This window comes from Hyperoodon ampullatus, assembly GCF_949752795.1.
Source record: "Hyperoodon ampullatus genome assembly, chromosome: 20".
Classification (NCBI taxonomy): domain Eukaryota; kingdom Metazoa; phylum Chordata; class Mammalia; order Artiodactyla; family Ziphiidae; genus Hyperoodon; species Hyperoodon ampullatus.
The window spans coordinates 18,094,437-18,121,336 of NC_136933.1; the positions used below are offsets into that span (position 1 = coordinate 18,094,437).

At 34.8% G+C, this 26,900-nt stretch overlaps 1 protein-coding gene across 1 annotated transcript in view; it reads left to right on the forward strand.

The window, feature by feature from the left end:
* TUSC3 (tumor suppressor candidate 3) overlaps positions 1–26,900 on the forward strand; it is a 197,540-nt gene that overhangs the window by 163,864 nt on the left and 6,776 nt on the right. The window contains exons 7-9 of the mRNA XM_079726857.1: positions 4,992–5,055; positions 15,937–16,011; positions 19,820–19,910. Coding sequence (XP_079582983.1) covers positions 4,992–5,055; positions 15,937–16,011; positions 19,820–19,910 — 230 coding nt within the window. The remainder of the gene's footprint in view (positions 1–4,991; positions 5,056–15,936; positions 16,012–19,819; positions 19,911–26,900) is intronic.

The following is a 26,900-nucleotide window of genomic DNA, read 5'->3' on the forward strand; positions in this document are numbered from 1 at the left end:
GAAGAACTGGACTAGAAAAACTGTCATAGCAGGTAGTCCAGCATGATGTAATGGGACCCAGACTGAGCAGTGTTTTACTCATGTTTCAATCAGTGAGGCGGTGACAGGAAAAAATACCAAGTACAGTGATCAAAGGATGATCTAATAGATATGCTAAAAGATTCATAATTAAGGAAAAAATGCCTAGCCACCCAGGGTACTTTCATCCATGTGAAGATGCTTCCATATATAGGATTATCAAAGATTATCATGTGAGCCCTGATAGTGAAGATGTGAATGTCCATTTTCACAGATAAGCCAAAAAAGAGGAAAAATATAAGAGACTATGCTTCAAAAGACAGTGGTCCTTTTCTTGTTTATTTTTTGTTTAAATGCATTTTATAGATTTTTCTTGATAATACCATCTTTTTGTCACCTAGTAGCCCCATTAGTAACAAAAAAGATCTGTACCAGGGAAATGAATTAAAGAGAGGTTAAATGGCTTTCCTGGGGGAAAACATTTAATTTATTTGCAAAGCTAGAATAGGGCAAAAGAAACTCTGTTCCTAATGCATTTCTTACACCAATCACAGATGCAAAATATTCAGTGATATGAAATGAGTGATTTTATTTTTAACACAGAATCATGTAAATTTTAAGCTATATTAGTTGTTTTGTTGTTGTTCTTGCATTTTAGATTACATTTACAATAATGACATGAGAATAGTAATGTTCCTTGATGGTTGATTTTTTCCCCAAGGATAAAAAGGAAAAAAGCCCACATATTTTTATTAAATTATACTTTTCATATATATCTGATATGACAGAGTTACCAAAACTTTTGCATTGTAGATTTACATATTCAGTTCACCTCACATCAAAAGCTGTTCTGTTGGATTTTAAAATGAAGAATATAACATAACTTTTCATTTTGAACTTACTACTTTAGTTACCAAAAAACTTCTATGAGAGTAATTATACTGTGCATTTCAAGTTTTCTTTCATTAGTGAATAAAAGAAAATCTATAATCAGGCTAGAAATATGTTCTCAGGAAAATATTAATTACTAAAATTGCTTAGAAGCTGAGTCATAGGCCCTTTTAAGTTTTTGCCGTACACTTGGAAGAAACTTAGTCTTACTGCGTTGTCACATTTTTTACCTCTCAGCATTTTGAAAGCACAGTGAATATGAGAAGCTGTCTCATCAGTCATATTATCAGTTTTGTTCAAAAAGTAAAAGGTGCTTCTCCAAACATAGTTTATCCCCAGTAGCTGTCTTACTAGTGTCTGGGGCTTAGGGTTGTTTTGTAGTATCTGCAGAGTCTTCCAGCCCTGCACTCTGTGTTCTCATTGGCTGACCTCCTAGGGAGGGCCAGTTATAATGAACGATCTCAGCATGTTCTGCTGAGGATTTCCTCAGCATTGACTGGAGCTTTTTGGTTTTGGTGGCTCTGTTTTGTTCCTTTTTCTCCCCCTCCCCTCCCCCCTTTACAGTATGTGAACTACCAGTCTTATTGGCACTGTAATTCAGGTAAAGCTCATAAGGACAGCCAGTTCTTCACTGTACTAGCAGGGCTGACAACGTTTTGTAGAGAAGCGTGTGATTAAGACCAATCATACCCTTCCTAGCCTGGGGAAATCAAACACAGTGGCATTCTTTGCCACCTGGATATAGATAATACCTATTTATATCTCTTAGGTAAATCCAGGAGGACTTTGCCTAGCTATTGTATGATCTGTATCACATCTGCCATTTGGGGTAGCAGCCTAGCAAGAACTAGTGCTACCTCAGAGAAGTTTATGTAGTTTGATGAATAAAAAGAGGAACCCTGAGGAAAGGGCTAGGAATATGTAACTGTCAAGAAATGGAGAAATCTTTTATTAGGATGTCAGAGTGCTAAGTACCTCGGGATTTCCACTTGTTTTGTGCACCAGCAGGTGACCCGGATACTCCCATTTGCCAGCAGAAGCCCACCTGCCTGCCCGTCTGCCTACCTGCCTGCTCTCACACTTTGTTTTTACTATAAGACTCAAGCAATTGGTTCCATCTTAAGCAAGATTGTAGTATCATACAGTGGGAAGATCATAGAATGCCTTTAAGTACTTCTATTAAATTTAACACTAAATAAGATAGTATATCTTAATAGTTCAAAAGAATCTCTTCCTGGATGTTAGTATTCTCCGAAAGAAACTGAGAAGGAAATAATAAAGATGATTTCATTTTAGTTCTGGGTACCTGGGCATACCAAGGAGACTCAGGCCTAGGGTGTCATTACTGCATTCCTACTAACTAATATATCTTAAAATAGCATCTTCTTTATTTAGAGTTACATGGTTAAAAAAAAGAAAAAAAGGATTGATTCTATCATATATAGAAAACAGATCCCTCATTGTCTATAGGCTTTGATCAGGAAAGCAGTGGCTCTTCTACTGGCAAATCTTAAATAGCCAAGATTAACTTTTTTTCTTTCTTTCTTTTTAAAAGACTTTGTTTTTTTAAGATCAGTTTTAGGTTTACAACAAACTTGAGAGGAAGTTACTGAGATTGCTCATATATCCCCTGACCTCACACATTTATAGTCTCTCCCATTATCAATATCACTCACCAAAATGGTTTTGTTTTTTTGTTTGGTTGGTTTTTTTTTTACCAAGGACAAACCTACACTGACACATCATAATCACCCAAAGTGTATAGTTTACCTGAGAGTTCACTCTTGGTGGCGTACATTCTATGGGTGGAAACTTAGATTACTGATTTCAGATCTTTCTTCTTTTCTAATATATGCATTCAATGCTATGAATATCCCCCAAGCACTGTTTTTACATTCCACAATTTTGATAAGTTGTTTTTCATTTTCATTTAGTCAAAATATTTTAAAATATCTCTTGAGATTTCTTCTTTAACCCATTTGTTATTTAGAAGTGTTTTTTTTGTGTGGGAGGGATGAGAATTAATTACTTAACCTTAAAGACGTAAGTTTATTTAAGAGCAATGAGGCAACTCTTTTGACTTCTTGGAAGTGTTGCCAAAGACAATACAAGATTTTCCTCCTACATTCTGATTTTATGTTGATAATAAATCATCATGTTTTCTTCTTTTTGCTATTGCAGTACTTCTGTTGCAAAGAATGAGAGTCATATGCTAGACAAGTGAGAGATTATCACTTAAATATTTTCTTAAATACTGGGAGTAACTGGGAGTATAGTAAATAAGGGACTGAAAAAAGCTGAAAGGATTCACACAGGTAATTTTTCATGATGTATGCAAGAAGGGGGAAAGAAAATGAGCAAATAAAATTTCATAACTAATTTGAGTCAAACTGCATGAAAAGACTGAACAGAAAGAATTCATGTAGATGGTAAATTATAATCACAACAGCATTTCCTTTAGCTGTTGACAAGCTCTTGGTTCATTCTGCAACCACGTACTTTAAAAATGAAAGAAGGGACCAAAAGTGCTTTTGTGGATTTGACCTTGAACTGAAACTGTCATTTGGGTAACAGCAGGCACTATCAAACCTTAGTTTTCATTTGCCATTTTCTTGGTGTCATAAATGCTTCTTTTTAAATAAGTTACATTTTTTTCAGTGATCAGAATTGAGAATCACATCTCTGGGATTGGTGTGAGCACTTTTTTTTCTTGTAAGGAACTTATGCCAAAGCATACCTACTTTGTTACAGTTATTAGAATTAAATGAGATATTGCATGTAGAGCTTGTGTTAAACACAAACTGAGTGCTTGATAAATGGTAGTTGTTATTAGTACTTGGTATGGTTGTATTTGTTATTATCTATGCTGTTACAGTTATTAGAATAATAAAACCTTCATTTCTTAGTTCTGAAGATCTTAGTTTCTAATCAGATGAAGTAATGTCAAGCACATGGCTTATAGTATTTGCATTTGTCTTGCTACACTACTGTCATTCATTGGTAAATATTTAATAGAATAAAAAGAAAAAACACATAATAGGATTCCTCAGAAGCTATAATGTGAATAAACCAGAAATGGCTATTTTTTAGTCAGTTTGCTTGAAGCTGTGATTTTAAAATATATCCAAACACACCTTTGGATGAGGCAGCTGTACTACAAATGACTGAGAAATTAGAGATGGAAACAAAGACAGTTTAGATCAGAGTATCAAGAGCAGCCTTTGCACGGAAATACCAGGACAGAATTGATGACAATATACACAAGGCTGTATATGCTTCCACAAGACCGTAGGAATCATCTAATCCAGTTCCTAGTTTTCTAGATGAGGGGATACTGAATATCTGAGAGATTTGGTGACATGCCCAGGGTTGAGGACAAGATGGAATAACTTTCTGACTCCTAGTTAAATACTCTTTCCATTAAAGCAGAAATACTGTGGGAATCAGCAAAATATCCTGGATGGAGATTTTTGTCAAATTTCTATAACTGACTGGTATCAACTAATAGAGTTCTTACTAGGTATAGGACACTGTACATTTCTCAATGGGGTTAAACGATTACAGTAATTATATTTTGAAAAAAATCAGTTGAAATTCTCTAATAAAATGAATGCATTGATAAAGCTATCTCCTTATTTTTAAAACTTTGATAATGTGGAAAAGAGTCATATAACTTTGGATAGGTCATTTTCTACTTACTTTGAAGGATGGAGTCATTAAACTTAGTTGCTCTAATTTGTACCTTATGCTTATATTAAGTACATTTTACAGTAACTCTGCAAGAATCATTACATTGTGCGTATGTGTTTGTGGTAAAACCTTTTAACAAATTATATTAAGTTTACTTCTGATGTTAGGTTGCTTTCTACAGTTTACAGTTACATCAGCCACCAACATTTTCATCTGTTATTTCTAGTTAACTAATAATTATTTTATTCAAAAACTATAAATAAGGGCTTAATTCATAGATTCATCCATTGTTTACCTTCAAGGCATAAAACTATACAATACAAAGAAAAAAAACTACCCAACATCTGCTTTTGCCCGGATTGTAATTTTCGCTTCTTTGTCTTGTTTTATAGAGCTACATCCATGGGAGCAGCCAGGCTCAATTCGTGGCAGAGTCACACATAATTCTGCTACTAAGTATCCTTTAAAACACAGATGGACTGAAAAGGACAAAGCAAAGCTGCATGCTATCAAATTGATTTTTTTCTAATATCAAGACTTTCAAGACATTAAATTTTAAACTTTACCATTTGACTAATTTTCTAATTCCTATGCTGATTATTTTTTCTTGCATTGTAATTTTTAAAATTCTGAATCATTAATAGACTGTAATTTTCTCTCTTTTTTTTTGAACTGACTGCTGAATTTTGAAGAATAGCTTTTGCTCTGCATTGATTATCTCTGGCTAGAGTTTTTTGTGACGTTTGTATGGTTTTCCCCTTTAGGATCTTAATGGGGAGAAAAAAGTGTCCTATGATATAAAAAGCAGGATAAAAAAATTATCTTAGTACTGGTTCCCTTAAATATTATAGTAAGTGAGAACAGGGAGATTTAGGATAATTCGACATCTTTTTGGAACATGGCAGACTAAATGTTATGAATCAGATAACACAGTACAATTTATGGTTTAGAGGTAGAAGGGTAAAGAAGATAGCAGGATAGGAAGGAGGTAAGGTTCATGTATCTAAAAACAAACTAAATTTTACTAGAATGAAGTAAGGTTACTTTTGGGGCAAAAAACTGTACTTTGGGGGAACACTGACATTTGTGTGAGTCCCGTGGAGATATTTGTATGTTAAATTTAGTGTTGAAAGTATTGAGTCATTATCGGGATTTAGAGTGTGCCTTATAATATCATTTATAAAATTTGATTACTCTCCTGGTTACTGAGATTCATATTCAAATGAAGCATCTAGACCAAATTTTTCAGTATTTGATGTAACCATAACTATTTAAACCTTTAAGGATTCTTAGAACTCACCTAGGCCAAAACTTTATTTTATAGCTAGGAAAACTAAAACCCACAAGATTTAATGGACTTGCCTTAGCTTGGAGGAAGAACTAGGATTCAAATTGTTTTGTTTTGTTTTTAACAGTCTACTGGTTATACAGGTTTTATATATTATATTATTGTATTATTATTTATAGGATTTCATGAATAAGTGTCAGTCATGACATCTTGAAGTTTTAAATTTTATTCTGGATGGAAAAGACTATCTTTTAATAGCATTAAAGCTTTGTATTTTATTACTTTGTTGTGCTATAACAGTGCACTCTTTAATCCACCTAGCAAATATGTATATGCCACCTTTAGTTCTCTTTTACTTGCATAATATGTTCTGGACAGTGCATCAGGTGCCAGGATATACTGAGACTTGTATTAACTATAGTGGAGGAAAGGAGTGGGAGGTTCTTAAAAGCACTCCCAATTCTCAAGAAACTCACAAACTTCCTCATTTGTAAAACCAGGGTTAGTAAACTAACCACATGGCACTTCTCTGTGGAATATGAGATAGCTAGCACAAAGAAAACATCTAGTACTCACTAAAGGCTTCGGGTTTTCCTGTTGTATTTTCCCATCTTTCTCACTCAAAACTTTGCTGGTCATAGATACCATGCATAAACAGTTACTGGCTGATTCTTTTAACATTTGGCAAAGGTGCAGATGACCAGAAACAAAACAAACAAAACAAAAACATAGTCCTATGGTATTTATCAGAATTCTAAAGGTTACACTGGGAACATAATGGATTAATTTTTCTGGAGTGTGATTCACTGAGCCCATTAATCATGTGTACTTAACAAGATAGTAAAATGGTACCTTTGGAAGATTTGACCTTGGAAATGAAGCTTTAAATGAGATTATAAGACTCCATTTTTTATTAGAGGGGAACTAAACACTATCTTTTTGAAACTCACCAAACAACATCGACCATCTTCTTCCTCTGTATCAGTTCTCAACATTTTTATTCCTTTCATCCTTGGCTACTCATACTTGAGTGCATTTCATGGAACTGTGCATATCTGTAACCCATTCCTTGCATTTACTTAATTACCTATGAAGCTTTGTGGCTTCACCATTAAGAAGGTACTATGATGAGTATTTTTTGCTCTAGTCTGTCTCAGATTGTTTACTTAAATGTAGGTATTTCCAATTCCATTCTCAAATTTTGTGATCTTGATAAGTTAACTACTTGGTTTCTCTTTTCCAGCTTTCATGTGATAAGAGATTAATACTTTCTGCATATTTAGAGGGAATTTAGGTGAGAAAATAAAATATTTGCAAATACATTTCTAGGAACATCTCATCCTTATTAAAAAAAATTAAGGGTAATGCCATATTTGCTCTTAATTTATCTTTTAATTATATAAGTTAATTTATGAGGTAAAACACATTTGTGTTAAAACACAGTACAGTAATCCCCCCCCCAAGTCCATAGGAAATACGTTCCAAGACCACCCCCAGTGGATACCTGAAACTGGATAGTATCAAACCCTACATATACTATATTTTTTCCTATACATACATACCTATGATAAAGGTTAATTTATAGATCAGGCACAGTAAGAGAATATCCAAACTGCCAGCATCACTACTCTTGTGCTTTGAAGCCATTATTAAGTAAAAAGGGTCACTTGAACACAAGCACTGTGATCCCACGACAGTTTATCTGGTAACAAGATGGCTACTAAGTGACTAGTGAATGGGTAGTGAATACAGCATGGATACTCTGGACAAAGGGATGATTGACATCTGGGTGGGACAGGGCAGGAAGGTGTGAGGTTGCATCATGCTACTCAGAATGACATTTAAATCTCAATTTAAAACTTACGAATTATTTTGGCATTTTCCATATTATGTTATTGGACTTTTGGGCTGTGGGTAACTGAAACCACAGAAGAGAACCTGCAGAAAAGGGGGAATATGTATTGGAGGTAACTTTTTGGTACTTATTTGTATGGACTTTTTTTTCTTTTCTATCTGATTTCAATCCATGATGTGGCATTTTAGCAGTATACTTTATTCCAAACAGTTAGCCTATAAATACATCAGGAGTACCTAGTAAAAGGAATGAAAAGGTGTGTTGAGACCATCATTCCATTGTATAGCAGGAATTCCCCAAGGTTTCATTTCCTGGCTCATTGACATCAAGCTGAGATTTAGGATGCAAAGAAATTTCCCAAACATTATGAAGTCTTCCATGTAGATTTTTTTTTAACATCCTTATTGGATGGAGTATACTTGCTTTAACAGTAATACATAGAATTAAAAGCCCCTATTTTCTTTCTGCTACTAGTAACTATTTGTTACTTTATCGCTCCTGTTATTTTTATTTACAGATATCTATGAAAAGAGAAAATGTCTTTTAAAATGGTGGACTCATTAAAATTATCAGTAAAAGTTTAGTAGAAGCCAGTATCTAATAATTTTTTATATATAATTTATGATTTTACTTTTCTTTGGCAGAGTCTACCGATATTTTTTAAACTTATCATGTAATTTTTTTGTAATTTGCATGTATATTTTTTCTCTTTAAACAAAAACAAAAAAGGTAAATTCCAGGTGGTTGCTTTTTGTTTAGAGAACATTTATGCCTTTAGGTTTTCTCTTCCTAATTTAGTAAGCGAGATCATTAGATGTAATTACTATATACAAAATTTTATTGAAAAAAAACCTGAGAAAGAACAGATGGGGTCATTTGATGTCATAGGTTATTGATTCACATTTAGTAAAAGTAAGATTTTTCTCCCTTTTAGTAGTGTTTTATTTCAGTACCTTATGGGGGGGGGGGAGAACAGTCCTAAGTAGTCTTTGAGAGAAAACTATTTTAAAAAGGAATAAAAAATGTTATGACATTTTAATAAGGAATATACGAACTAAGACTAACTCATATAATCCTTTATATTTTTCCGAGTAAAATATTTTTTTAATTTAGTTACATAATGAAAATATAAGGTATTTGCTGTTTGCAAGAAGGTAGACTGATAGAGAAATAATTTTAATCTGGTATGACAGATCCTATAATCAGTGCTTGGAAGGAGCAACTTGATGCCTGGAGAAGTTGAACAGACTTTTCAGCTGGGTTTTGATACAGCAGAAAAAGAGTTTCTCCCCAGGTGGAGAATGAGTGAGCGAGAATATTCCAGTGGAAGGTGCAGCAGGTACAAAAACATAAAATGAGAGAGTATTCTCAAACTGTGAAGGGCAGATTGATGAAAGGTTAGTTGGCTGGATAATGAATATCTTCCCATACCTTGCTAAGAAATTTCAATCACCAAGATATGTTATATGTGCTAGGTGAAACAAGACACATGAGTTCCAGGATTGGCTTTATTGTCAAGTATACAAATTCTGACCTGTCCCTTAATTCTGCATATCCTCTAAGTTCTGTAATCTCAAGAATATGACATGAGATTAGTGTCAATTGGAAGTAAAAGTTCTGAGATAAAAGACAAAGGTTTTACTAGCAATAATAACAGTTTTAAAATATTTAAAAACATATGTATTCTTACACGGTTCATATTTGCTTTTCCTATGAGAAAAATATTTGTTTTCCATTTATTATGAAAGAGTATGATTTTACTCTGATTTGTTTTCAATCTATGATAGAGAGCAAATATTTCTTTTATTTTAATGTGTTATATCCAAGGAGAAACATACTATAGAAGAAAATTAATGACAGATGCAAGTTGATAGTTTAGATTTAGATAGAAGACCAAGTCTTCTATAATGTGCTGACTTTTTTTCAACATTTGTTTGCATTTATCTTTAAATTGACAGTCCTGATTCTCTTCCTAGGAGCAACAGTAAACACAACATCATGTGCAATTGAGATTGGATTATAATGTAATGCAAATGTATGTGTTACCAGTTCAGTAGGATGCTCATTGCCTCTGGGTTTTGTATATAATTTACACAAACAGCAGCTTCTGTTTTATGTAGGATCATAGCAATAGTTTGACTTTTTTCGTGGTAAGAAGGTGATTGACAGGATAAAGAGAGAAACTGGAGAGTACACAGTAGTTGAGTGTATATTGCTATGATATTAATCAATGCAAATGTGCAAAGTAATACATGAAGTAGAACAAGGGCGTGTGTGTGTGTGTGTGTGTGTGTGTGTGTGTGTGTGTGTGTGTGTGTGTGTAGGCATAGGCATTAACAATCTCAGAACAACAGAAAAAGTCTCAGGAACATTATAATTTATCTAGTGTATATTTACATCTCTTTTATTCTCTTTTAATGTTGAGACTCTTTAATAAGGCATAGTCAAATGGTTACACCCATCAGTTTAATGACAGAAAAGCATCTGTTATTCCAGAGTCAGACACAGAATCCCTTAGAGATCTGTAGGACCTTTCGTTAGTCATTCAGCCTTCCACCCAATGAAGGAAGACCTACACATTAACTCTGACAGATAATCTTCAAGCTTCTTCCTCTGTCTATAAATCAGTCCTTTATCTAAGAATGTTTATGTTACCAATGTGATTTTTTTCCCAAAATGATAAGTATTATGTAGGCTCTCTTTTAGCCAAAACTGTTTTCAGTGATACAGTAGAACTTAAATAATTCTCAATACTCTAAGTCCTTAAGTTTAAAAGTATCTTTAAATAAAAGAGGAGGGTTGGCAAGTTTAAAGCCATTTTAGTTTAATTCTTGTATCTTAATTACAGCCATCAAGTTTAAAGTAGGTTCACAGCTCATTCCTTGTTAAAGTCTAGAAAACTCACTTTTGCAGGAAACATTCTGAGTACAAACTCACACTTGGTTCCTGACCCTGCTGCTTTCTAATAAAATATTTTAGCTTGGAGTTGAACATAACACCTGTATCTAGTAATCCCTTTGCTTTAAAATTCCTACTTCAAGATCATAACACAAGGGTTTACTAAGTTTTTCATTTCTTTATTTTCACATAAGAGCAAAGCTAACTTCCTCTCAGACATAATAGTTTACAGTATCTTTGGCATGGTCTTTTAGATCCTCTATAGCAAGGGTTGGCATACTAGGACCAGCAAGGGCCAAATCCAGCCTGTCTACTATTTTTATAAATAAAGTTTTATGGGAACACAGCCACACCTTTTCATTTGTGTATTGTCTATGATTACTTTGCACTACAGTAGCAGAGTTGAGTAGTAACAATACACCATACAGCTTGCATAGCCCAAAATATTTACTTTCTGGCCCTTTAGATAAAAAGTTTGCAAACTACTGCTATGTAGAATATGAATAGTAGAAAACAAAAACCCACAACAACCTCATTACCCCAAGACAGTTGCTTTCAACTTTTTATTATCTTTCTTTCCCTGCATTTCTCTTATTATTTGTTTTTAAAGAGATGAGATTATATTTTTGTACATTTTCACTTGACATAAAATTTTATGCTTACACATTATGTTAAAATAGATTTAGCTCTTTTGTTCCTTTGCTTCTCCCTCATCGTTTTCATCTAACCCTCTCATCATCCTTACTTCATTCCTTCTATGTTCTTTTGGTTGGCAAATTTTAGTCACTAGCTTTGTGGCTTTGCACAAGTTATTTGGACCTCTCTGCTGCCTTCAGTTTCCTTATTTGTAAACTGAGGATAATAATGATATTCCAGTATCTACATCAAAGAGTAGTTCAAAGAGTAGTTGGTACTGGGTAAGACAGTGAACAAAACAAAGTTCCTACCCTTTGGGGGCTAACATTTGTAGTGACAGGACAGAAACAATAAGTAAATAAAAAAGATACAGAATCTAAAATTTCTTTAAAAAACAATGTTAATAGAGAAAAACATAGCAGGATAAAGAAGTACAGAGTTCAAGGGAGGCTTCTCTGATGTCATTGGAGCAAAAACCTGAAGGAAGTGAGGGAGTGAGTTACATGGACATTGTGGGGAAAGAGTATTCAAGCAGTGGGAAAGCAATTGCAATGATCCTGAGGCAGAGGGGTTCCTCTTGTTGGAAGAATACCAAGGACATGAGTCAGAGCAATCAAGGGCAGAGAAGTATAGGAAGTGGGTCAGGATATAAATCAGGTACAGCCTTGGTGTCATTTTGAGGTCTTTAGATTTTACTCAGAGTGAGATGGAAAGCTATTAGAGTGCTCTGAGGAGAAGAATGGCATTACCTGACTGACTTTAATGATATATTAGAAAGTCCATACTACCTAAGGCAATCTACAGATTCAATGCAATTCCTTTCAAAATACTAATGGCATTTTTTCACAGAACTAGAACAAAGAATCCTAAAATTTGCATGGAACTGCAAAAGACCTTGATTAGCCAAAGTGACCTTGAGAAAGAATAACAAAGCTGGAGGTATCATGCTCCCTGATTTCAAACTATATTAAACATCTTTGGTAATATTATAAAAACAGTATGGTATGAGCACAAAAACGGACACATAGATCAATGGAACAGAGAGCCCAGAAATAAACCTGTGCACTTATGGTCAGTTAATCTACAAAGGAGGCAAGAATATACAATGGGGAAAAGACTATCCCTTTAATAAATGGTGTTGGGAAAACTGGACAGCTACATGCAAAAAAATGAAACTGGACCACTTTCTCACACGATATACAAAAATAGATTCAAAATGGATTAAAGACCTGAAACTATAAAACTCCTAGAAGAAAACCTAGGCAGTATGCTCTGTGACATCGGTCTTAGTGATAAGTTTTTGGATCTATCTCCTCAGGCAAGGGAAACAAAAGCAAACAAGTGGGACTACATCAAACTAAAAATCTTTTGCACATTGAAAAAAACCATCAACAAATGAAAAGGTAGCCTACTGAATGGGAGAAGGAGAAGATATTTGCAAATCATATATCCAATAAGGGGTTAATATCATAATAACTCATACAACTCAGTATCAAAAAGCAAACAAACTACTTAAAAAATGGGCAGAGGACTTGAAGAGGACTTCCTCTTTTCTAAGGAAGACATATGATGGCAACAGACACATGTAAAGATGCTCTACATCGCTAATCATCAAGAAACCGCAAATAAAATCCACAATAAGATATCACCTCACACCCATCAGAATGGCTATCATCAAGAAGTTAATAAATAACAAGTGTTGGCGAGGATGTGGAGAAAAGGGAACACTTGTGCACTGCTGGTGGGAATCTAATTTGGCACAGCCACTATGGAAAACAGTATGGAAGTTCCTCAAAAAAATTAAAAATAGAACCAGCATATGATTCAGCAATTTTACTTCTGGATATTTTATTTACCTGAAGAAAACAAAAACACTAATTCTGAAATATATATGCACCTCTGTGTTCATTGTAGCATTATTTACAATAAGCAAGATATGGAAGCAACCAAAGTGACCATCAATCGATGAATGGATAAAGATATGTGTATATACACACACACACACACCATATATATATGCGCATATATATATATACATATATATACACAATGGCATATTACTCAACCATTAAATAAAAAGAAATCTTGCCATTTGCAACAACATGGATGGATCTGAAGAGTATCACACTAAGTGAAATAAGTCAGAGAAAGACAAAAACCTTATGATCTCATTTGTATGCAGAATCTAAAAAACAAATGAACAAAACAGAACAAATCAAAAACAGACTCATAGATATGGAGAACAAGGTGGTTGCCAGAGGGCAGGTGGGTGATGGGTTGTGCAAAACAGGTGAAGGAGATTAGGAGGTGCAAGCTTACAGTTTTAAAATAGTCATGGGGATGTAATACACAACATAAGGAGTATGGTTGATAATACTCTAGTAACTTTGTATGGGAGAGATGGTTACTAGACTTACTGGTGGCAATCATTTCCTAGTGTATTTAAATGTCCAGACACTATGTTGTATACCTGAAACTAACATAATATTGTATATTTCAATTAAGAAAAGCTAGAGAATATTTCTAAGACTTAGGGGTAGGAATTAATTTCATAAGCAAGAAACAATAACCAAAGCTCATAAAAGAATAATAATTTTGACCATACTAAAATGAAAACCTGCATAACTAAACAATTTAGAAGACAAGTAGAAGAATCTAAATGCAACACTTTAATCAATTCATATCCAGAAAAAAAGTGAAGCATTTTCTAAGTTAATAAGGCAAGTATGCTTATGGAAAAATGGACAAATAAATAAGCACTATACAAACGATTAAACAAAAAAGAATTAACATGTCGAAAGATACTCAGACTCACTATTGATACAGATCCCCACTCAACAATTTGATAAAATCAATAGTTCAGCAATACCAACGTAACGTTTCTTCGGCAACGTAAGAAAAATGGAAACTCTTAACAGTACTTGTTTTACAGAATATGATCATACCTAGTAAATTTGAAAATACACATATCAGCCTCTCAAAAACTCTACCTCTAGGTGTAGACCCTAGGAAAAAATATTGCACGTGTACATGTAAAAAGACAGTCTTTGTAGGAGTATTTGAAATAGCAAACATTTGGAAACAAATGCCCATCAATAAGATGAAGCAATAACATGTGGTACACTCTTATGGAAATCTTACAATTTTGTAACAACATTGTTTGAATTTGTGTGAAGTTCAAAAGCAATCAGATGAGCAGCATGTAGGTCACATAGTTTACAACATAATAATGCAGCAATTTACAGAGAGACAGTAGTAAAAATAACACGTATGAAGATATATTAACAGGTATATGTTACACTTGAGTGACCATAGTTAATATCCAATAAAATATCATTTGCTTAATAACTTCTCGCTAAGTGCATATTGATGTCTATGTGTGCTAATAATACACACACATTTATTATGTACACATGGGTGTTCATGTATTCAGTTTTATCTTGAGAATATTGAATATATGGCTTTACTCTCATTAAAATTTTAAAGCATTTAGTTTTTAAAACTTGTTTTCCCCAGAAATAAAAGTAGTGTGATTTTCCCCAGTTTTATAAAGGAATTTTGGAAGCTACTGAGCAGATGGTGTCATAAAAGAAATATTCATTTTGTTTATATTATCTATATAAAATCATTTTTAAGTGTCATTTATATTTTGAATATTTATAAAAAATGTTTTTGTGATAGTTAAAATAATCCAGAACTATGAATTTTCAGTAGATCAAATATGTACATAAATGTATAGATTAGAATTTTACATGAATATAAAAGGGTGTTGCCAAAGAAAGATGAAAGGAGAACCCTAATTTAATTCCTTATTAAGGATCTACATCAGTCCTATCAGTCTGCTCCAGAGAACTAAGTTAAGCAGTTGAAATTCCCTGTGTATCAGCAGTTTGAGTGATACAAGCTTTTAATTTTTCGATCATTTTATTATTGGCAACCTCCTATGACTCTGGACTCGAGGGAGTTTATATCAGTTAATTGTCCAAAACACCTTAAGAATAATGAATCCTTAAAGTCCACAAACTAACATACTGCTAGTGCAAAACATTCATTCTGTTACCTTGTCCTTTCAGGCCATGACAACATGATTGAAACACAAAGAACTTAGTAATTATCTAAATTTCAGAGGTTTTCAAACTGTGTTATTGTGGATTTCCTAAAAGTTTAGTGGTATACATGTGTGTCCGGCAGGGAGATGGTATTGCATGGGGCTGGTAGTGGCTTTTTCTCTTGGATGCATTAGGCATCCAACAGAGGTTGGTTGGTTGGACCCATGCTGAATATATTCTAATTTTCTATGATTGCCAATAAATTGTCATTCTAATTGTAACTGGTGTATACCTTTATGTATAATGTGAAATACCATTATTGGTTTTGAGAGTTTATAATTCATATGCACTATGAAAGTTCTGGAATTTAAGGGCATTTAGAATTAGACCTTTAAAATCTCAAAGCTTCAGGTTATACAGTCTAAAAATTAAGGCATATTTAAATACACAAACAGCGGTAATCTTATATTATATAAAGAGAATAAATTGCATTTACCTCTGTGCGTTTGTAATTTAATCATTCTGGGACAGAACACATTGTGTTCAGATCCAGAAAAATTAATAGATTTTATTTGCATCTATTTCTGCTGTTTCCTTGACAACTACTATAGATGCTGCTATCACCATGGGGATGGTTCTTCTAAATGAAGCGGCAACATCCAAAGGCGATGTTGGAAAAAGACGGAGTAAGTCTCTGTGTTGGTATTTTTCTAAGTTTGTTTTAGTCTTAAGCTTCATTTAAATCAAATGGGAAATAGATAAAAGTCCTTTGTAAATGAACTTCTAAAGAAATGTTCTGGTTTGAAGACACTTGTGGTGTTTCTTACTTTTTTCTGTTTCTTGGATGTGTGTGTGGCAAATACTTAAAAATACATTTCTTCTAAAATGGGACTGGGTGATTTTCTGTGGAACTGGATAGAAAGAAGAGCTCTTATTCACCCTTGGTTGGGGTGCTCTGACTCATCTCTGCTAAAGCCGTAGTCTCTGTAGTCATGTCCACCCTACAGGAAGAGGTGGAAAATTCTGCGGGCAGAGTCTTCAGAGGTTTTACTGGCTAATGATATGTTTCCCTGTGCCACAAGAATCAGGTATGCATTCAAGGACTGACTCAGAGAGAGAAGAGTTTGCATAGGTCTTGTACCCTGAAATATTATACTTCCGATTACCTCCAAAACCTTTTAGCAACATTTAGAAAGGGGGCATTTCGTGATACCATGTTTTCCAGTGTCTTTGCCTTTTCCAATGATATTCCAAGATTTACAACTCTACCAAGTTCCAGCACTATGTCTTAACAAGGTGACTACATTCTATCCTTTGACAGAACTGTTCCTCTCAGGGAGTTGTAGAAAAAGAATACATGTTTATAAAGTAACATATTTTTGGCAGAAAAAGGGAAAAAACACATGGGAAAGATCTTCTGCCCTGCGGAGCAGAGGTTAGGAAAGGACACTCAGCCTTACGTTCAGTATTTCCCACCACAGATCTTTCTCTAATTAATATAAAGTCCCCATGTGAGCTTACAATTATGCTTCCAGAAACCTATAATTAAGATTTTTCTCAATATGCTTTGCATTTCTGAACGCTTTTTAAAACCCAGAATGTATGTGTGCGGAACACAGGCATCTGGAAAAGACTCATAATTTATTAAGAAGTTTAAAATAAAAATCCAGACATTTTTTAATGGGAATTCTAGTTATGGTGACATATATGTAAGTCAGTCATAGTGATTTCTAAATATAATTCTTAGGTATCTTAAGTGTTGAAATGTTTTGGACGTTAACAGACACTTTAGTCTACCCTCTCTTTTCCCATGATGCCATCTATACACTGTTAGAAAGAAACTACACAAGCGACGAACGCATTACTTTCTTTAGTTAATCATTGTTCAGAATATCATTTTATGATTTATGTTTTGAATTAAGAATGTGACGTTCTGGGCTTCCCTGGTGGCGCAGTGGTTGAGAGTCCGCCTGCCGATGCAGGGGACACAGGTTCGTGCCCCGGTGCGGGAAGATCCCACATGCCGCGGAGCGGCTGGGCCCGTGAGCCATGGCCGCTGAGCCTGCGCGTCCGGAGCCTGTACTCCGCAACGGGAGAGGCCACAACAGTGAGAGGCCCGCATACCGCAAAAAAAAAAAAAAAAAAAAAGAATGTGACGTTCTTGGGACTGGCAAGTAATATTTATAAGGACAAATTCTTATGTGTTTATATATTTATCATGTATCCTTCATATTAAAATAGAAATACGTAATTTTTTAATTGCAGGTCTATAATTATATATATATAAATAATCACTCCAGCCCCCACCCACTGCCAGTTTATTTATTCGTGTCTGTGTGTGTGTGTGTGTGTGTGTGTGTGTGTGAGTGAGTGTGTGTGCATTGCGTGTGTGTGTGCGTGAGTGTGGGGGGGGCGAGAGACAGACAGAAGGGGTGGAGGATGGGAAATATATTTTTAAATTATCCCTTTTGATTCCAGTGTGATTTTTATTTTTGATATAATACAAGTACTGTGATTATTATTGCCCAGGTCAGAATGCGTCTGTGTCGTCATAGCATTTTCTTCTCACAAGTACGTTATCTCGTATGGGCTGCAGTGGTTTGTTGGGTCATTACTGACTCCTGTCTCGGGTCCTCTCCCCGACGTGCGAGTACTTGAGTAGCATTATTTTGTTCCACTGCATAGAATCAAGTAATATACTCTGTCTTACTTGATCACATTTTGAGGCTTGTTACCCATCAAACACTATCAGATGAGGCTACTGAAAGCGGCAAAGGGAGTGAAAAAGTGTTTTACTCAGCTTCTGGAGAAAAAGACAGAGGAAAGGAAGAAGTATTTGGTAATGCCAAATGTAGAAGTAGAAGGTAAAGCATCATGTCATTAATTCTGGGTTTACTAAGATTATTGTAAGCACAGTTGCTATGTCTAGTGGCTAGTGTCTTCAGACTTGGACATTCCACAATTTAAGGAAAAAAAGGTGTTTTTCATTTTTGCGGTATTCACCAACTGTTTTTGCTTTGCTTTCTGCCAATATTCATTTGAAGTTCACCTTCATGAGTGTTACCTGAAATGAAATGCCACAGAGGCTGCAGCTCAACGCTACTAAGCACTTAGGACTTTTCGCAATTTGTTCTCAAAACTGAGAGAATGGTATTCCTACAGAGTTGAAAGAAAACTGACAGATTTCGAGACCATGTTTTAACAATGCCATACCTTATCTACTCCCTGATTTCCAGGATTGTAATTAAACCTGATCTAATTTATGTGCTAGAATAATTTAAAAATCGTATTTCATCACTATAGCAGCACACAGAACCGTTTAATCTTCCTTGTTTCCTTCTCTCTTAGTGTGTTTAATCTCTTTTGTCTTCCCCTTTCTTTTATAATTAATTGTATTAGATATTTCAGTGTTTTTAAAGAATTCCCTCAAACTAACGAAAGGATACAAGTATCGCACAAATGTTTTATTCTTAAGAAATGGTTAGCTATTTCTTATTAAGAGAACTAATTTCTACTTATTTACAGAACAGATTTAAATAAATTGCTATTTCTCTAAATATACCTATGTTTTCTTTTATACTAAACATACCTGCATTTAATTGTCTCAGATTTTTAAGCATTTATGTTTTGTTTATTTTACTAATAGCAATGTATCTTATTTAATTAAAATCCAATATATGTATTTGCATACATTTTTATTATATATATTATATATATTTGATTAGTCATCTACTTTAGAGTAAAATCTTCCTAACCATAACAGAAAGGAAAAGAAATTTCCCTGTTGTCAACTTGCCTTGGACAAAGTGATACTGAAAACCTAGACCACAGCCTAAGCACGTTCTGCTGTAACATACACCATCTGTTCCTTTGTAAAACAAACAAACAGTAATACCGTGACACTATTACCAGCTATTTAGGGGGATTTTATCCTGCTTTGACTGTCACAGAGTTCATATTTTCTCACTCCCCAAGCTTTTGTTCCTAGCCTTCAGTGCGCTGGGACGAACTGTTATTTGTAAGTAACAGGCTTTTACTGAGGCAATAATCTAGCCAATAACCTAAAATTACATTTCTCTGTAAATATTCCATGGCATCTGAAAATAAAATTATATTGCACATTCTAATAATGCAAATGTCTCTGCTAATATAGCCAGTACTTCACAATGCAGGGGCTGATAATCTTGTTTGCGGTTTATCACATATTTTGTTGTGTTTTGTTTTGATCCCTCTGGGGGCATTTTAGTACTTGTAGGAATTCTGTAAGAGAAGAAAACCACCAGAAGACTTAGATCACTTTTGTTGTTTTCATACCCCAAATAGTACATTTTCATTGAGAAGAATGTGGAAAATAATGATTATCTGGTTTGTTGTACCTGTATGTGCCATGAACTGTTACATGTAAGTATACTGTAATTAACTGAATGCATTTTAAAAATATAAACATTTGGGTTGTGTGTATCCAGACCAACGGAGTTTTCTGTCTCTTTCTAGTCATTTGTCTAGTGGGATTAGGCCTGGTGGTCTTCTTCTTCAGTTTTCTACTTTCAATATTTCGTTCCAAGTACCACGGCTACCCTTACAGGTAATATCATTAAACTAATGTGACTGCTTTCATTTTTAACTAACAGAATAAATAGAACTTCAACGGTTAATATATATTTAAGGATTAATATAAAGTAGCTAACTTATTTGCCAAATGACTTTAAACTCTGTTAAGCAAGTTTTTGAGCACCTGCCATGTGTTCCACATAGACCATATGAAGGAGATATAAGGCATGGTTCCTGCTGCCTAGCATAGTATAGTTTTATTTTAGAGATACATGTTATATGCATATTACATATGTACATAAACAGATAACAAAATGTTTTAAATTCTGTGGAATTTATCACAATTTCTTCTTGTCTTGGTTTGCCTGTCCATCATGATTTTTACTTCATTTGCAAAATTTTTTTCTCATAAAACCTACTATTCAGTGTCCAATAAACTGCATCATCTTTTGAATTCTGCAAAGTTTTAGCTTTTTTTCAAATAAAAGCAAACTTGAAAGGGAAAACTAAATGATAAAATAATGTCTGGTCACTGGAAGTTGTATAATGAATATCTCCTAAGATTTTTACCAACATTTTCATAATTGGGGATGGAAAGATGTTGAAAATTCATTCCAAAATGATGTTATTATAACCAAACTATACTTTTCACTAAAGCAGAATACAACTGATGTGCCAGATTAGAGTTGTCCAGGTCATGAATTAGGCAGATTCATTTCTTGACCACATTCCTCCCTCAGCTTCTCTCAAAGGAATAAATATTCCATTTTCTCTTTCTCTAGGGAGTCCTTCTAATAACCCATCCTTCTCTCTAATTAATAAGTAAAGGTTCTGTATTTCCTTTCTCAGAGATTTTGAAAACTCTTTTCTGTTCAGATAGTAGAACTAATGATATATTGATAGAAAATAAAATCTCATACCTTACATCCCCTTTGCATGTGAACTGAGCAATTATATTAAGAGAATGTTTCTACATAGGTGATGGCAGCAATGTATAGCTTTTTCTGGGGCACAGAACTATTCCCGTGACAGAGATCTGATTATGGGCTTACAATGTAGAGTAAGACGCTTCAGCACCCCCCCTCTGTTTTCTCATACAGACAGAGGCACTTCTCACACCCATTAAAAATAAATGTACTAAAGGCGTAGAAGAAATGTGAGTATCAGATCTGAGCTGTGAGGCAGTCTACCTGTAATCCTGCCTGCAGCATAAGTGAATTTTTTAAAAAAACATTAGCTCTGAGGGCAAGAAGAGTAATAAGAAAGGCAATTAAAGCCTCCAGTTTCTTGATTTTATTCTTGACATTGGCTATCTAATTTTGGTTTTGAAAATGTGAAATCAGACTAATCAAATCTCAGATTAAGTACGCCCAAGAAAGATGAAGTTTATGTTCTTCTTTTTCCCCCTACCCTAAGATTGAGAATCACAGTTCTGTATGACTGGAGGCTTAGTTTTGACTTGCATGTTTTCTGTTGATGGAATCTGTAGAAGAGTATTTCTATTTCTATTTCTCTTAAGTTTTTATTCAGGGTGTCAAAAACAGTTAAATTAATTCATTTCAACCTACAGCATTTACAGTGTCCATGAAAGGTGTCTATTTTAATAAAAGGTACAGTACAGTAAGGGATGTTGTGTGATTCTTAAAACCTATTTAGTTGACGGTCAGAAAATAGGGGGAGGTAAAGAGCAAATTCCAGCTTTCCTTCTACATCAGAGCATCAAAATCTAACAAGAATATCATCCCCTATCTAGATTTTCCTAGTCATGATATTGCTATGCTAGAACAAGTCGAGAAAAGTTGTTTTTCTCGTTCCATAGAATAATGTTACATTTGACAGCACTATTTTGTTATGATATGAAGAGTTTAAGTTTGTACTTTTTTTCCCAAGAAGTAATTGTCATTTAGAAGTATAAGTCTCTAACCCTCTGATTCTTTACCAGGAGTGGACATGTAAATCACCTGGGAGGCTTTTCAAAATACATATTCCAGGCCTCACGCTAGATACTCATAGTAAGCATTTCTGAACCAGAGTATATGCTTATTTCTTTATGAGTGTGGCATCAACCATTCTTATTGTGTCACAGTCACACTCCCTTTTCAAGGGCCCACCAGGCTAAACAAGGACTGGGCTTGCTGTTAACTGGCCTCACGGGGCTGGAAGTGGAGATGTAAGAAGTCAGATGGAAATCACGCCCAGGAGTGGTTTGTGAATATGAAGTTTGACATAGTTTAGATGAAGACCCCTAAAAGGAGCTGCCAAGAAACAGAATCAGAACAGAGCTCAGCAAAAAAGCCTGGGAAACCCAGTGCACTGAAAAACTGTGACATGTCATTACAGAGACGTGAAGGCAGGATCCTGGCTTTGGCCTCCACTCTTGCAAACTCCACTGTTGGCTGCGCTGTTGCAGGACTTAGCCATCCAGCTCTTCCACTGCCCACTTTAAATCATTCTTTTAGTTTATTCATCTCTTCCCATATCACTTCAAAGCTTTCTAATATTTCTCTTCAGCCTCTTGAGAACTTCTGTTTGTATCTGCTTTTCTGCATTCTGTCTTTTCCATGGATACAGTGATGCATCGTTCATCAAGCTTCCATACATCCTTCTAGCCCTCCTACTTCATACCTCTCCAGTCATTCATCATCAAATTCTCTTGCCTTGTCAGGTTGATAGAATAGGTTATATGTGTTCCCTTCATTACATTTACCGCATCCCTCTGAGCTAACAAAATATGGTAGAGGGGAGCATTCTGAGCAAAAAATACCAACTTTGCCTCTGAAAAGCTTTATTCTCTTATTATCTAACACGTGGATATATGCCAGAGTTACTTTAGTAAGGGTAGGTATTGCTTTGGGGTTTGTTTTTAATCCACTGCATCATTTTCCTTCAGAATAAGGTTTTACTCAGAAATTGTATCAGTTCTCTTGCAAATGATTATGATAATAAATAGATGATTAACCTCAAGAGCAAGTGTTGCCAAAAGGACTGGAGAGAGTATATATACCAGAGATTTGGATAAATCCTCAGCTAAGTTCTAAAAACCTGGCAGTATAGTGAAAACAATTTCTGTCCAACTAGTTCACTGGAGAGAAAGCAAAGGTGATAGCAAAAGCCAGAGTGAGAGAGGGAATAAATGAAAGAAAGGACAAGAGAAATAATTCTGGGAACAGTTGAGAGATGACATGTTAATAAAAAAAGAAAAAGAGACGATTTCCCGCTGAATTATCCTATGGGAGAGGCTCGGTCAGTTATGAACATAGTACCACATTCTGAAGGAACACTTTGCATTCTCAGAAGCACGCGTCTGTGGCATCAGCATTATAGTATTTGATAAATAAAAAACAAACCAAATCTTGCTCCTATCGGATAAAGGTAGTTTGTAGGGAATGAGAAAATGAGATACTCGACACCATCATTATAGCAAGAGGAAAGGTATTCCATATTCCAGAGGTATGTCTTGGCCTGGGTACTTCTGAAAAGACACTGTGGATGTCCATCTTCAATGACAGCTAGTGCCTAGTATAATGAATCATAAACCCTGGTGACCAAGAGCTAAATCAGTCCAATCCTTTGAAGTAGGCTTGCAAAAAAAAAAAAACTTTCTCAACCAAGACCATTTCCTTGACTTTGAGATGAGCTGCCAGGACAAATAAACAGTTTTCTTCAAAAAGAATGGGAAAACCTCCCACTTCTACCTACTTTAGATAATACCAGTACTTTGGATAAGACGAGAGATGTCCTTTACTGAAAATGCATATTTGAACATAACACCATCTACTAACTGAAAAACACCTTTAGCCAGGGGCTTTGGCTCCAGTGCCAAAGTACTCTCTTGGGTGTAATGCCCCAGCCTTTGGTAGCCTTTGATATCTGTGTTTTAGGTTTGTGAATTATAACTTTTGTACCAAGAAATGCCTCTGATGCACAGAACTATGTCCAGAATTATTTTAAAACTAATTTTTTATTTCCTCACAATTTTGAATTGTCTGATATACAACCTTTAATTTCTTCTATAAGGAATGATCTTTTTGCTTTTCATTTTTATTTTAATTTTAAACCTCACAAAACCTTAGACATTCATGCGCTTCCTATTTTCTGAGTACTTCACACTGCTATTTTTTTTTGTTTTTGGTCTGTGTACTTGCTGAAAGGGATAAAAGTCTGTTACATGTTTACTCTATTTCCTTAAATCTTCCCCACATTTTAGTCTTAAGGGTTTTTTCCCCACAGTATCAACATGTTTCATGCCATCACTAAATTCTCCCAGATCATCTTTAAGTTTCAATAAGCAAACTTCCCTCATTTAAACCCCTGATCTACCTGTTACTAGCTCAGTGACTTTGGGAAAGTTAAGTAACTTTTCTAAACCTTGGTTTTCTCATTTGTAAATGGGAAATGTTTACATGCTTTGACATTTGTAAAGATTACATGATATAAATCACTTAGCACATTGCCTGGTACTTAGTATATGGCACATAGTATTAATTACTCAATAAGTCTTTGATGCTAATTATTCTCATTAGTTCTGATATAAAGATTTTACACATTTATATTTAATTTTTCCTAAGCAGGATTTTTTTACACTAAAGATTAAGCAACTGTTGTTTTGGGGTTTTTTTTTTCCACTTTCTTTTTCATGTATAGTTGACGTACAATATCATATAAGTTACAGGTGTACAATATAGTGATTTACAATTATTTTTTGGGTTTTTTTTGTTGTTGTTAGGGAGTTTGGGATTGGTAACTGTTGTTTTTATTTGCATGATTCAGTTGGGTGAAGAACAGATTTTCCCTGAACCTTTTGATGAACTTAATTGGTCTCTCGAATCCCTTGAAATTATCAGTGAAATATCAAAGATTATTAAGAATTTGATGTAATTACCATCTGAGCCATAGTTCAGAAAAAGAAGGAATTTTATTCTAGTGATAGCACTGAATTCATCTTGTGTATTAAATAAAGATTAACTTTAGGGCTTATTCCATTTTCTAAGAAGAGTAAAGTGCTAGTGGTCATACATGAGAGTCTTCCATTATGGGTAATTACTTTCCCACTGTTTTCCACTGACACACTTTGATTCAAACTTTTCTTCAAAAAATTTCTATAAAACTATTTGACATATCAAGTCTCTGTTTTAGTAGGAAAACAGCATGAAACATCCTCTACTAATTCTATCACTTTGCTTCCTGTTTACGAATCTTTGGTTGTCTTTGAGAGGCAGTATGGTATAATGGAAAAATAATGTTTAGAATCACAAGATCTGAGTTCAAATTCAGTATATAATTTTGTATGTTAGTTAAGAACTCTGGCTCTGCAGTCACACGGATCCAAGTTTGAATCTTCCATTCTCTCTTCACTAACTTTGGGACTTGGAGTTACTTAACTTTTGAGTCTCATTTTTCATCACCTCTAAAAGTAGTGTTTTTTTTGTTTGTTTGTTTTTTTTTTGCGATACGCGGGCCTCTCACTGTTGTGGCCTCTCCCGTTGCGGAGCACAGGCTCCGGACGCACAGGCTCAGCAGCCATGGCTCACGGGCCCAGCCGCTCCGCGGCATGTGGGATCTTCCCAGATCAGGGCACGAACCCGTGTCCCCTGCATCGGCAGGCGGACTCTCAACCACTGCGCCACCAGGGAAGCCCTAAAAGTAGTGTTTTTATGGGGTTGGATAACAGCTTTGTTAAGCTTGTTTCTTCATCTGTAAACTTGGCATAATAATTAATACCTATCTGAGAATTTTGAGGGGATAAATTATACAATCAATTTGTAGTGCCTGAAAGGTAGTGGGTTCTCAGCACTTGGTTATTCAGTAGCACCTTACCACGTTACATTTTTCATTAAGTATTCATATGTAACTTTTGTGTGTTGCAGTTCTTTTCATTCTAGAGTATCGTAAGGTATTTTAGAGAAGGTCCTTGGAAATGCCTTTTTTGTATCTCCAAAGTGTTGTGCACATAGTAGGTGCTCATCATATACTTGTTAATTGAATATGTTTATTCAAAAACATTTTTTATTTATTCCTTATCTAACTGCAACAGGAACCATTAAGATAAAAACATAGTGGAGAGGAGAGTATTGGTTTGCCACATTGCACAACTCCAGAAGGTGGAATTCACATCACATGATACGCCGTGGAGTTGTTGGGTTGTTCCACACACCCAGAGGGGTGTGTGGAGTGTGTGAACATTATTCCAGAAACCTGGGCTCTAAAGATACTTATTGCAACCTCAAAATGATCCTGAGCTGGCTGGCATCAAAAGTAAATATAAAAATATGTATTAATTAAGCTTACAATGGACATAGAAACTATTCCATTGTCTTAACAAGATACTTGTAATTCATGATGGCTTTGGTTGCTTTGAGAGATGATGAATAACCAAAAAAAGGATTGACATTCAGTAAGAGAAAGTACAGAATAATAGGTAGACATGAAAGATATTCCTAATGAATTTTGAGAAAAGTATGCTAGTGAACAAGCACAGCAAGGCAAAAAATCCCAGGACGTACACTATGTAACAATATCACTTTCCTTTCTACATCTTACTTAGATGTAGATCTTTCATCTGTAGGGAAAATATAAAACACAATTTGAGCCGTACAAAAATAAAACACAGAAATGGTGTGGTGATCAATCCACAATATGTATTATTGATAAGAGTTTCACTGGGATTGCCTTTCTGATGCTGAGTTCCAGCTTTGAAGAATGACGTAAAGGTCCAAAGACTTAGAGGTGGTTCAGAGAAGAGCTGGAGTGCTATAGCGGCACCGCTCTGTGTGTCCTATCTTAGCTACATAAAGAATACAGTGCTAAATCTTTGTAATACTCTTGTACAAATGGAAATCGAATCTTAAGGACTATTCTCTCCATATTGTTGTATCTCACTGTGGTGTATTGGGAAGTGATCTGGACTTTGAGTGAGAAGATGTGATTTGGACCATGGCCCTTTAAAACTGTAACCTCAGGCAAGTCTTTTCATCTTCTCTGAGCCTCAGTTTTCCTCATCTTTCGGATAACCACCATAATATTT